The sequence below is a fragment of the Ochlerotatus camptorhynchus genome, unplaced genomic scaffold (assembly GCF_037179485.1).
Source record: "Ochlerotatus camptorhynchus isolate MF236.1 unplaced genomic scaffold, CSIRO-AGI_Acam_v1.1 ptg000550l, whole genome shotgun sequence".
NCBI classification, from domain to species: domain Eukaryota; kingdom Metazoa; phylum Arthropoda; class Insecta; order Diptera; family Culicidae; genus Ochlerotatus; species Ochlerotatus camptorhynchus.
Window position 1 is genome coordinate 4,971,024 of NW_027041033.1, and position 12,986 is coordinate 4,984,009.

Genomic DNA, 12,986 nt, shown 5'->3' on the forward strand with positions numbered 1-12,986 from the left:
ATTTTACCTAAACTACTCCACGATTGGCATGACCATTACGAATAATTTTATGTCAAAGAATAATTTTATTATATGACTCAAATGAAAGTCTGAAAGCTTCATTTTTTGAAGGCTTAGGATCTTGAAATGATTCTAAATTCTGGAATTTATATTTTTTCTGGGTCTCAGATCATGAAATTTTTTGTTAGTCTGAATTTACTTGGAACTTTTCACACGATATCTTCGTCATTTTTTCAGAGTTCCCTTTTGAATCATCCTAGAATTCCATCATACTTCTTTTCTGGATTCCCCTAAAATAATCTTGATAATCTCCAAACTTTTTCATCAGCATTCTAGAAGTTCTCAGAAAAACTCTCTTGATACGCATTATCTCTTGTAATTTCTTAGATATCATTCAATTCCATAATTCCTTCAAAGTGGTAATAATTCCCAACAATTCGCATTATTTTGTCTCCATTTTCTCGATGAATTTCCCTGAGAATATTGTTAAAAATTTAACTCTTCAGAATGACCGTCACTCTCTTTCTTAAAATTTAATTTAAATGAATCTCCCTAGAAACCTTGGACAGAATTCCATTGGAATTATTCTCACGATTCGCATCAGCATACTCATGGAGGCGAACCAGCCCAAGGCTGAAAGCCTCATTAATAAAGTTAAATAATAATAATAATAATCAGCATACTCATTGTATTCCTTCCAGTAATTCAATTAAGTATCATCTTAATAATTTTCTGTGTCTTCTCTTCTGATTTATAATAAATTTCTTAACAAAATCGCCAAGCAATTTTCATCAAAGTCATGGAACTCTAGTCAGAATAAGCTTGAAATCCTCTTATGATTTAACAAGGAATTCACTTCACACTATACTGTCAACTATTTTCAGAATTACCTTAAAATTATGAAATTCTAGAGCAATTCAGAATTCTAAAGTAATACAGACTGCTAAGATAACTCAATATCTACAGGTACTTCAAAAAGTGCTAAGAATTAGCACATACATACACATACAACATACTTCAAAGTCCTGGTAGTTGTCTAGATTCAAAAGCCTTGCTAATTTTCCAAAGCTCGAAATTGCAAAATTATGAAAAGTCCCGCATATTGAACTTTTGATTTTCTAATCCAGGATTCAAAAAAATAAATTATAGCCAAAATCAAAACAAAAATTACTAATAAAAAGGATCCAGGCCCGATATTTTAAAAAAATTAAGGGTTTTTTCAGCAAATAATCTTTAGGAAATGTCTCAATTTTCATGATTCTGCAACCCATTAACATGCAAACATGTTGTAACAATTCCATGTACGATGCAATAATTTCCAACGTTTATGGCCTTTAATAATTAGAGTAGCAAGTTTAACTTTTTTATTTTTTATTTTTTATTAGAAAGAAAATCAATTGCCGTGATATTTTAAAGCAATTTGTTTAAAAAATCTGGGAAAATCTGGAAAATATTTTAAAAATCTGGAAATATACGTGGTCTGTCTGTGTATCTGGCAAGACGACTGAAAATCTGGAAAATCCAGATAAATCTGGAATACTGGCAACGCTGGGTACCAGATGCACTTTGACATTTCTTAACAATTCGAAGCATAGACCGCGCACGAAGTTGACATTATTCGGTCAAGTGGACTGTCAAACGATGTCAACAAAACAATAACATTGTTGAAATTTTTTGGTTGAAAATTTGAAAATCTCACTGATTTGAAAAGATAACTTCCTGATGTCTTCTGAGAAGTTGTTAAGCAGAAAGTTGGCCACCTTTTGGGATGATTCAGTTTCCGGTAGGATACAAGTCTGATCCTGTGGATGATCCGGAATATCCGTAAAAGTGGTCAATTCATGAAACTGATCGTAGAGCTTCGTGGTTTTTTCAAAACCACTCATAAACGTCTTATCAGAATGAATTCGGAATTGTGACTGGAATATGGACCCTGCGGACCACGAGATGGTTCACCGGAAGATCCGGAACATCAGAAAAGTGGTCAATTCATGAAACTGATCCTAGAGCTCCGTGGATTTTTCAAACTTCTTATAGACGTCTTATCAGAATGTATTCGGAGTTGTGACCTTAATTTGGACTCTGGGGACTACATGATGGTCCACCGGAAGATCCGGAACATCCGTAAAAGTGGTCAATTCATTAAACTGATCCTAGAGCTCTACGGATTTTTCGGAACCACTCATAAACGTCTTGTCGGAATGTATTCGGAGTTGTGTTCCGAAATAAGAATATGGAGACTACAGAATGGTCCACCGGAAGATTCGGACCATCCCTAAAAGTGCTCAATTCATGAAATTGATCCATCCCAAAAAACCATAGAGTGCATGGATCAGTTTTCTTGACCTATCCACTTTAATGGATGTTCCGGATATTCCGAAGGACCATCCAATGGACCCTGGCGTCCATTTTCCATTCACAACTCCGAGTTCATTCTGATGAGTTGTCTATTATTTTCCAGAGGAGCGTTCATGGTCTCCAGGGTCTGTTTTCCAATCATAACTCAGAATTCATAATTATAAGACGTCTATGAGAGTTTACGAAAAAAAACGGAGTTCTTGGATCAGTTCCATCGATTAAGCCTTTTTACGGATGTTCCGGATCTTTCGGAGGACCATCCACTGCACAATGGTTCCAAAGCCGTATTTAGGAAGACAAAAATGTTTGCGCCCAAACCATCAGCTTTAGGTATACAGTGTCTTCGGGAAAGTTTCTTCATATTGTTTGGCCGATCTTTTTATGTTAGTGAAACTAGGGTGGTCCACAAAATTGGAGATTTGAAAATACATACTTTTTTTTTATTATTTGAGATAGACCAATGCAAATTCGAAGCAATTTTGCTCAAGACACCAAATTTTTATCTCTTAAGGTTCATGAGTTATGATTTTTTAAACAAGCAGGTTAGAATGGCCCATAAAAAACCGATTTCTTCGAACATCTTTTCATTAGTTCATTTCTCGTAAAAACCTTGTTATGGTTACATTTAGAACTTATGCTGACGCATATTTTTGCTGAAGCAACCAGGCTGCCATTTTTTTTTTTTATAAAATGAATGGAGATTTTCTTCGAAAAAAAATGGTTCTATTAAAATGACAATGTCTCTAAATGGAGCAAACCGATTTTCAAACTTTCGATTTTTTTTAAAAGATCGTGTTTTTTCAGTATTTGTGGAAAAACTGTGAGAGCGTTTTTTGTTTAAAGTATTTAATTTAATTTAAAAAAAAATCTTTTTTTTTATCAAAAACTAGCCATTACTTTTAAATAAAGGAGATTCAAATTAGAGACTTCTGCAAAAATATGCGTCATAAATAGTTCTAAAAGTATTTAGAATAATGTTTTTACGAGAGGTTAGGGTGGCCCCTAGAAAATCGGGTTTCTTTAAATATTGTTTATACGTTGATCACCGATAAAAATATTTAAAGAAAGATTTTCTAGGGGCCACTCCAACCTACTTGTTTAAAATAACCATAAGTCATGAACCATAAGAGATAAAAATTTGATGCCATGAACAAAGTTGGTTCAAATTGATTGTTCTACAACTTAAAAAAAAACTGCATTAGTCTATCTCAAGTAATAAAAAAGGTTGAAAGGAAACCACCCTAATTTCAAATCGGCTAAAAAATACGAATAAGCTTTCCCCAAGACACCATATACCTAAAAGTGATGGTTTCGGTGCTAATATTTTTGTCTTCATAAAAACGGCTTTTATGGATATTCAGGATCTTCCTGGTGTACCATCTCGTGGTCCCAAAGGCCCATTTTCCGTCTAAGCGTTCATATTCCGGTCACAACTCCAAATTCATTCTGATAAAACGTTTATGAGTGGTTTCGCCAACTCATGGATCAGTCTCATGAATTGACAACTTTTGCGGATGTTCCAGATCTTTCGGTGGAACATCCTGTAGTCCCCAGAGTCCAAATTCTAGTCAAAACTCTGAATTAATTGTAATAAGACGTTTATGAAAGGTTTAAACAAAAACACGGAGCTCTAGGATCAATTTCATGAATTAACCACTTTTCAGGATGTTCCGGATCTTTCGGTGAACCATTCCATGGTCCCCAGAGTACATTTTCCGAACACAACTCCGAATTTATTGTGATAAGACGTCTATGAGTGGTTTCAAAAAATCCGCGGAGCTCTAGGATCAATTTCATGAATTGACCACTTTTACGGATGTTCCGGATCTTTCGGTGAACCATCTCGTGGTCCCCAGGGTCCATATTCCAGTCACAACTCCGAATTCATTCTGATAAGACATTTATGAGTGGTTTCGAAAAAGCCGTGGAGCTCTAGGATCATTTTCATGAATTGACCACTTTTACGGATGTTCCGGATCTTCCGATGAACCATCTCGTGGTCCCCAGGGTCCATATTTCAGTCACAACTCCGAATTAATTCTGATAAGACGTCTATGAGTGGTTTAAAAAAAACCGTGGAGATTTGGGATCAGTTTCATTAATTGACCACTTTTATGGATATTCCGGATCTTCTGGTGAACAATCCCGTGGTCCCAGAGTCCTTATTCCAGTCACAACTCCGAATTCATTCTGATAAGACGTCCAGCCTCAGGCTGAACGCTTCCTTAATAAAGATAAATCAATCAATCAACCCCATTAACCATAACATTTTTATTAGAGATTACAAAAAAATTCAAAGTTTTAATCCCCTGGCTGTCTCGCGATTCGCGAGTTTGGAGTGCCGTTTGGAAAGCGGACAAAAAAACGCATTCGTACGAAAATGGGAATAGCACAACATCGTTCGAACGAACGATGTTCGAAAGTTAGAATTGCTTCGAACGAAAACGGGAATGGGAAATTGCTTTCGTTTCGAACGAATCCAGTTCGTACGAAAACGGGAATAGAGGTGATAAACTCGATTTGTTTACATTTGTTACTTAGGACTTTTTGAAAAGTTAGGCGAGATTTGATAGAATTTACAACTTTTTCTCAAACCGGATTTCAAAATAGCATCGGATATTGATTTCTAATCTCCAGACGTCACCCCGATTCCAAAAATACCCATATTGATGGGACGGCATCATCATTTCCCATTTTCTGAAATAGGAAGCCGCCATATTGGATTTCAAAATGGCGTCGGATATCAATTTCTGGCCTCAGACGCCATCCCGATTCCAATGGGGTATTGGGGTATTTGACATTACTTCCCACTTAATCTGAAATCGGAAGCCGCCATCATGGATTTCAAAATGGCGTCACATATCAATTTTCGATATGTAGACTTCATACCGATTACAAAAATACCTTTATTGATAAGTATTTGACAGCATTTCCAACTTTTTCTTAAACTGGAAGCCGACATCTTGGATTTGAAAATGGTGTCGCATATCAATTTTCGATCTCTAGACGTCACCCTGATTCAAAAAATACCCATATTGATGGGTAAACAAACCACCCGACAATGATAAATTTGTCATCCACGAGCACAGATCTATGCGCATACGCTTAAATGAACCGAGTGAACAATCAACAAAAGTCATAAAAACTGCGCGAATTGAGATCGAACAGCTTCGCTTCAATGCAAAAGTAAGTTCATATGACACTGAAAGAAGAAATGAACACGAGTCAAGCATGAAAACTGATCAAAAGTGATTCTGTTGATGTTGACAGGGAACTGCTCGAAGAGAAGACAGAATGACTTTCAATTGAAAGTGATGGTTGACAGCTTCATCGTCGCTTGACGATTTTCGATTGAAAGTGACTTTGTGGGGCCCTGCTTAGGAGTAATAATCGATTGTAAACTCAACTGGAACCAATACTTGAATAAAATCATAGGCAAAGCATCAAACGCACTATGGATAAGTAAACGAACTAAGGCCGGCAATGATCCATTGGATATATACGGCTATAATACGTCGCAGAAGTACTTATGCCACGGCCAAAAACTAAGGAAAATAATCTAATATACAAGCTGCAAAGACTCGCAACGGCTTCCACAACAGGTGCAATGCGTAGCACTCCTACGAAAGCCTTAGATGCGATACTAAATTTTCTTCCATTGCACCAATTTGTGCAATTAGATACTTAAACATACAAAGTGTAATAGGGACCACATTGTCACACCCGGACATGCTCCGATGACATCTGACTTGATACAACACATTTTATATGCGTAAGAAGGAAGCCTCAGATCGTCACAATCTGTCCAGATGCTAGACACTCTTTTCCGATAAAAGCCACAACCGGCTGTCAGCGCCGTCGATAGAGAAAGCTGATTATAATAAATAAATCTAGAAGCCAAAAAAAAAAACATGAAGAGAACCCAATCTTTGTGCCAAGATCCCAATCTCCGGCTGCCAATAATCGTTCATTCGTTCGGCAGCCTGTAGAACGTTTCGAATATGGACCACCCACTCTGGCACGCCACGCTCAACGCGAGCCCAAAACACATTGCCATGGCACGTGCTGGCACTACCCGGTTTATGCAAAGTTCCGACCGAATTTGATCATTGAAATAAATTATCTTCTCGGGGACAGAAGGCCAAGTACGTGAGTGTCCCGGGGCGGCAATTATTCATGCAAATGTTCTCCTCAGACTCTCTTCCGCCGGCCGGAAATTTAAATCCATTACCCGGAATCGGAAGAAGAGCTCGGAGGTCGGTAATAATCAGCCATTTCACGTTCATTCCAGCATCTTCTAACGACCTTCAAACCTTTCAGTCATTTTTCGATGTTTTTATTTTTATTTTTTATTATTCGTTCGTTTAAATCAGTCCAGCAGTCACAGTCGCGTTGTCGGTGTAAATTACGGTCGGTGTTATCCACAAGCCATTAATTCGCAACGTTCCCTCTCTATCCGGATTCTGTCAGCGCTGACCGGGTGCTCTTCTAGGCTATTTAGAACAAAAGGGGGAGGTGGAAAACAGAAGCTAGGTTTATGAACTCACCGTGCCAGGATGAACAGCAGGACGGAAACGCCGAGATAAGCCGTTGCCATGTAGATCCACACGTCGAGCGAGAGGGGCGAGAGGAAGGAGAACAGATTCGGCGGTTGCTTGACCGGTTTCCGGTACAGGACGGAAATGCCCAGATTCATGAATGGCATCGTAAAGTCCACCACCTGCTCCCGGTCGAAGGTGATGGTGAGATCGGCTATGGCCAGGTCCGCCCGTTGCTCCAGCAGCTCCTTTATCATGCCGTCCCATTCGCTATTTTTTTTTGTTGGGAAAAACATGGAAGAGAGGATGAAGTTAGTGCTAGGTGATTAAATTCATGAGGCAAAAAAGGGATGTTGGGATTTCGGTCGAATAGGCTGCCGAACAAACTTCCTATAAATATCAAATCAATTCACTCACTTCGTTTCCTTATTGTTGCTGCCATACCGCCCGTCCGGTGCCAGGCGGATCGTGTAGTTGAACAAAAGAATCTTCGAAATCTCATGAATCAAATCGATCGCATAGCCCTCGAACTGCGAATTCCCGGTCAACTTTTCCGCGGAATCCTTCCGCATGCAGTACGGCGAGCTCAGGATCGTCGTCACAATCAACGTTTTGTTTTGCAGGATTTCCACTATTTCCTTCTGCTGGTCCCCATAGGTGCGGGTAAAATTAACGCCGGAAGTGGAATTCCAAGTGCCACTTTTGCGCAAACCCTGCGGTCCCAGCTCCACAATGTCCAGCACGAAATCGCTCCGGAAGCCCTGGTGGTCGAACTTGATGACGTCCGTCAGGCCACGCATTTCCACCTGGAACAACAACAACAAGAGACTGGTTTTAGTTCGATTCATTTGGTCACGGTGCTATTTGAGGGCATGGTTCATGGTTCGCTGGCGGTTGATGGGATTGTGATATGGTCCGGAACAAATTGGGAGCGTCGTCTGAATGGATGGAAAATTCAACGGTTCAACGCAGCCGGTTGGTGGGTCAATTCTAAAACTAACAATCACTGCGCGTTTAGACGGCGCGCCGCCGTGAATTGTTGATTGTAGTTGTCTGATTTGACACTTTTATAGATGCATGTTTTTGGGCAGATGTATAAGTTTTGAAATTAAGTTTATCCATGCGAATATGGGAAATGCATTTCGCTCGATTTTAATCGAGGGGTGGTCATCACGCTTCAAGTGATCGAGAAAAAATACAGAAGTGTAATTGACCTCTTCCGATTTCGACCAAATTTGGAGGAGATGGGATGGATATGGATCCAAATTTTTATGCCGATCGAAGCACCCTTCGGTTCAGGGGAGCAGTTTATATTTTTCTTGATTTTAAGGAAAGCACTACCAACAATCAATACGAAACTAACGATTTTAAATTGGCTCACTACTTGACTAGCCTATTGGTCCCAAGCAAACGATTAAAGTACCCCATTCTAGTCGACATTCTAGTACTACACAATGTTTGTTTTGATTCGCTATGAAAGTTTGACAGATAAAATGAGGGATGTTTCGAGGGGTGAATCGATTAGCTTGGGACCGAAGAGAGTACCAGAGCTGAGCCAAAAAGTTGAGCACGTTTCTTCGGGACCTTCTAGTCTTAGAGTTACCTCTATGGCACTACTTTCTTTTATCAATATCTTCAGAGCAATTACAGCTACAATAAACATGTTTTAATGAGAAAATTAGACAAAGAATCAAGGGATATTCAACTCGGCACACCTTAATCTGTGCCGAGAGTTTTAGCTGCCCCATGCGCTATGCCGAACGTGCCGAAGTAGGCCGAAGTTTGCCAATCAAGGTGTCAATATCCCACGAGTTTGGCAACCCTGAAGCTAAAATGACATTTGTGATTGTGTTTAACTTTTCATTTTCGGAGCGGGAGGTGAAGGAGAAACCGGAAGCTATTAAACCCATACGGTGTTCAAGCAAACTCGACCGATCCACAAGATTCTGACTCGATTTGAATTATTGATTCCTTTCAGGTGTGCAGAAACGAAGTCGTAACCTGATCGATGGCGGAAGAAATGCCACCGTCATCCTTTGAAATTCTCTACAACTAAAGCAAACAACGAACTCGAATTGACGGAAAGATGAACGACGGTCATGTAATCGACGCGTCGAGTTCCTAGTGCGAAATCAGAACCATCCGTGCAAGAAGATGGCCCTTATTACCGATGTCACTTCACGGTGAAGTGATTCCCACTTGATTTACACGGCAATCACTTCACCGTTTTTACCGTGAAGTGACATTCGTAATAAGAACCGATTACTCGTAATCTCTGGATGAGCCGAATCGGAATCAGGAAATCTGTGTTGCACAGTGTAGCAGGCTCATCTGCACGTCCATACGATCTTGCGAGGCAGTGGCAAATTGCTTACGGTCGTCAAGCGGGAACCGCTGAGCGCACCAAAACTCACTCTGTAGCTAGCCAAATTTTCTAAATTCAGCAAGGCTTTACAGTTGACCGATCGGAAGGCCACCCATCGCACCGGGGCCTCTTGCGATGAACAAGTCGAGCTAGTGAGGTGAATTTCCGTGCAAATCAAATAGAGAGTCACCTCACTGGTAACAGAGAGTCACACGACTCGTAGAATAGGCCTGGGAAAGTCACACGACGTGACTTTTTTCATCTCACAAGTAACAAAGTCACACGATTCGCAGAATAGGCCTGAATGACAAGCAATAATATCTGAGGAAACACTCGGGGGAAAACGAGAAAAATTCCATACCGGAAGATCCTCGGCAAAACCGATATTCGAACCTGGTCGAAAACCCCTGTGATAACCGTTTCGTCTTTATTGATTATTCGGTGTTGGGTCATTAAGCTGAAGTACGTTAGGCTGAATTTTCACTGCGAATCAAATTATATGGCCTTGTTAGTTTGATTTGATTCATGATGCAGAAAACACTTACAGATTTTCGAAATGTGACATGTCACAATCCACGAACTTATTGGAGTAGACAAAGGATTCATTCTTAGTAACGATTACCAAAACGTCAACGCTTGACAGTGATGCCATTTTATACTATTTTTTGTATTCTACTTGTCAACGTATGCCCTAACGCGCCGAACAGTGTGCCATGCTGTGTTTCGGCACAGTGTGCCGAGTTGATTACCCCTTGCAAAGAATCTTAAAATGAATTCATGATATTTGTACAGTGTTGCCAAATCTTTTATACTCGCGTTTAAAAACTAAAAACTTGAATTTTTCTGAATGAGTATAGTTCATCCTTTTTCACATAGAAACACTTAGTCATTTGCATTATTTTTTTTTAAATAGCAAAAAAATGTCAAAAATTATGAGAAACACTTTTCTTTTCAAATCGAGCGGCGATCAACTTAATAAATCAGCTGAATTGTAAATACACACTTCGGAAAATACACAAAAAATACGCAAATGCGTACACACTAAAACTAAAATACCCTAATAAAAATACTCTAAAATACCTCGAAAATACTTTGTACACGAAAAATACATTTCAAAATTAATTTAAAATACACAAAACTTAAAAATACATAAATACGAAAAAATACAAAATGCACCTTTTCAAGTCGGGTAGATGAAGTCTGGAGGCGAACCAGCCTCAGGCTGAATGCCTCCTTAATAAAGATAAATCAATCAATCAATCAATCGGGTAGATGAATCGAAAATACTCAAGTTGACGGCCCCTCCTTTCAACTATATTTTCGGCCGATCATCTTAGTAAAAGAATCCATTTTTCTCGCTTACTGTTGCAAATGTTTTTAAAGTGAGATAACATGAATTCAAGAATAAATTGATTACAGTGTTGCCGAATGTTTAGATTAATTTTCCATTGAAACACATCAATGGAATTTTTTGTCGATATAAGTATTTGATTTACAAATTTGATTTAGTAGCACCATAGAGGTAACTCTAAGACCACTGGGTCCCGAAGAAAATCATTATTATTTTTGGCTCACTCAGTACCAGAACAACGGTCCCAAGCAGTCCCAAGCTATTTCACTCACCCCTGCATGTTCTGCATGAATCCACACACCCCTGATGTTATCTGTCAAACTTTCATAGCGAATCAAAATAAACATAGTGTAGTAATAGAATTTCAACTAGAATAGGGTACGTTAATCGTTTGCTTGGGACCAATAGGCTACTAAAGTGGTGAGCCAATTTAAAATCGTTAGTTTCGTATTGATTGTTGGTAGCACTATCATGTTCCACAGAATATATGAAATTAGGCGCAAATTGCTAGTGCATATTGCTGTAATATCAAAATTTTTTAGATTTAAATTTAATGGATATGTAGTTTACTATTAACGACAATACCAACATCAAAACGCGTACATTGATTTGTTTTAAAGAAAACTAGATTTTTCATCTTCTAAATATTCTTCATATGCCATTTAGATCTCATTGTTATTATTGCTGGTAACTCGACCAAGAACGCTTATACTAAAATATCAAATTCTGATTTAATTTTGTTTTCATTCTCTGCTCGCGTAGTACTTTATATCATGACAACAAAATTAGTCAGGGTTGATAGCTAAATTCAAGACCAACAATTGAAAAGGCCTACAATCGAGTGGATGAGAATTTCCCCTACCTGTTCATTTTGTCAGACTTCGGTTCGTGATAAAATTGCATTACAAAGTTTTTTAACAAGATGGAGTTGAGGCCTTTTCAATTGTTGGCCTTAAATTAGTAATATGATAATAACTGAAATGAAATTGATTTCTGGAACGAGATCTGGAATAACAAGATTTCCTATCTAGATGATCAGGTTGTTATTTTACTTTGCTCGGGTATCCAGCTCCATTTCCAGTTCCATTTCCAGTTCCATTTCCAGTTCCATTTCCAGTTCCATTTCCAGTTCCATTTCCAGTTCCATTTCCAGTTCCATTTCCAGTTCCATTTCCAGTTCCATTTCCAGTTCCATTTCCAGTTCCATTTCCAGTTCCATTTCTAGTTCCATTTACAGTCCCATTTCCAGTTCTATTTCCAGTTCCATTGCCAGTTCCATTTCTAGTTCCATTTCTAGTTCCATTTCCAGTTCCATTTCCAGTTCCATTTCCAGTTCCATTTCCAGTTCCATTTCCAGTTCCATTTCCAGTTCCATTTCCAGTTCCATTTCCAGTTCCATTTCCAGTTCCATTTCCAGTTCCATTTCCAGTTCCATTTCTAGTTCCATTTACAGTCCCATTTCCAGTTCTATTTCCAGTTCCATTGCCAGTTCCATTTCTAGTTCCATTTCCAGTTCCATTTCCAGTTCCATTTCCAGTTCCATTTCCAGTTCCATTTCCAGTTCCATTTCCAGTTCCATTTCCAGTTCTATTTCCAGTTCCATTTCTAGATCCATTTCCATTTGCATAGCAGTGGTTTTCAAAAGAGAAAGTCCATGAAGAGAATAGATCAAATCAGATAGCACCTTTTGTCCAGCGAGTGTTGTTTAAGCCAACAGATCACGTACAAGAAATCCCGTTTCAATTTTTTGAAGGCTACTAAACTCTTCCTGCTATTGACTGGGATTCCGGAAAATAGTGATCGTTGGTTGCGTAAGTACTGATCTACATGGCCGGGAGTAACTAGAGCGGGTTTAGTATAAGCATAGAGGTAACTCTAAGACTAGAAGGTCCCGATGAAACGTGCCTAATTTTTTGGCTCAGCTCTGGTACTCTCTTCGGTCCCAAGCTAATCGATTTACCCCTCGAAACATAGGAAAATCCACTAACCCCTCATTTTATCTGTCAAACTTTCATAGCGAATCAAAACAAACACTGTGTAGTACTAGAATTTCGACTAGAATGGTGTACGTTAATCGTTTGCTTGGGACCAGTAGGCTAGTCAAGTAGTGAGCCAATTTAAAATCGTTAGTTTCGTATTGATTGTTGGTATAAGTGAGCAGTGGATTCAAAACAAACTATCTTGGCATCCTATGCCTAAGGCTCTGAACCATTTGGTGGATTATTTTAACTTTTGGTTAAAATTAGATAGATGGAAAGTTATCGACTAACCCTGCTATCCGAGCGTGGTTACTTCTGACAGACAAGAAGTTAAATTTTGACAACCTTGGCTAAGTTCTTCTCGAAAACCGGTCGATCGACAGCACAGGAATTTT

At 38.9% G+C, this 12,986-nt stretch overlaps 1 protein-coding gene across 3 annotated transcripts in view; it reads right to left on the minus strand.

Annotated features, from left to right (window-relative positions):
- Positions 1-12,986, minus strand: part of KaiR1D (Kainate-type ionotropic glutamate receptor subunit 1D) — a 415,379-nt gene that overhangs the window by 84,528 nt on the left and 317,865 nt on the right. For all 3 annotated transcript variants that reach the window (XM_065236420.1, XM_065236419.1, XM_065236418.1), the window contains exons 8-9: positions 7,314-7,702; positions 6,906-7,166 (exon numbers count right to left, since the gene is read on the minus strand). In XM_065236420.1, the coding sequence (XP_065092492.1) occupies positions 6,906-7,166; positions 7,314-7,702 (650 nt within the window). The remainder of the gene's footprint in view (positions 1-6,905; positions 7,167-7,313; positions 7,703-12,986) is intronic.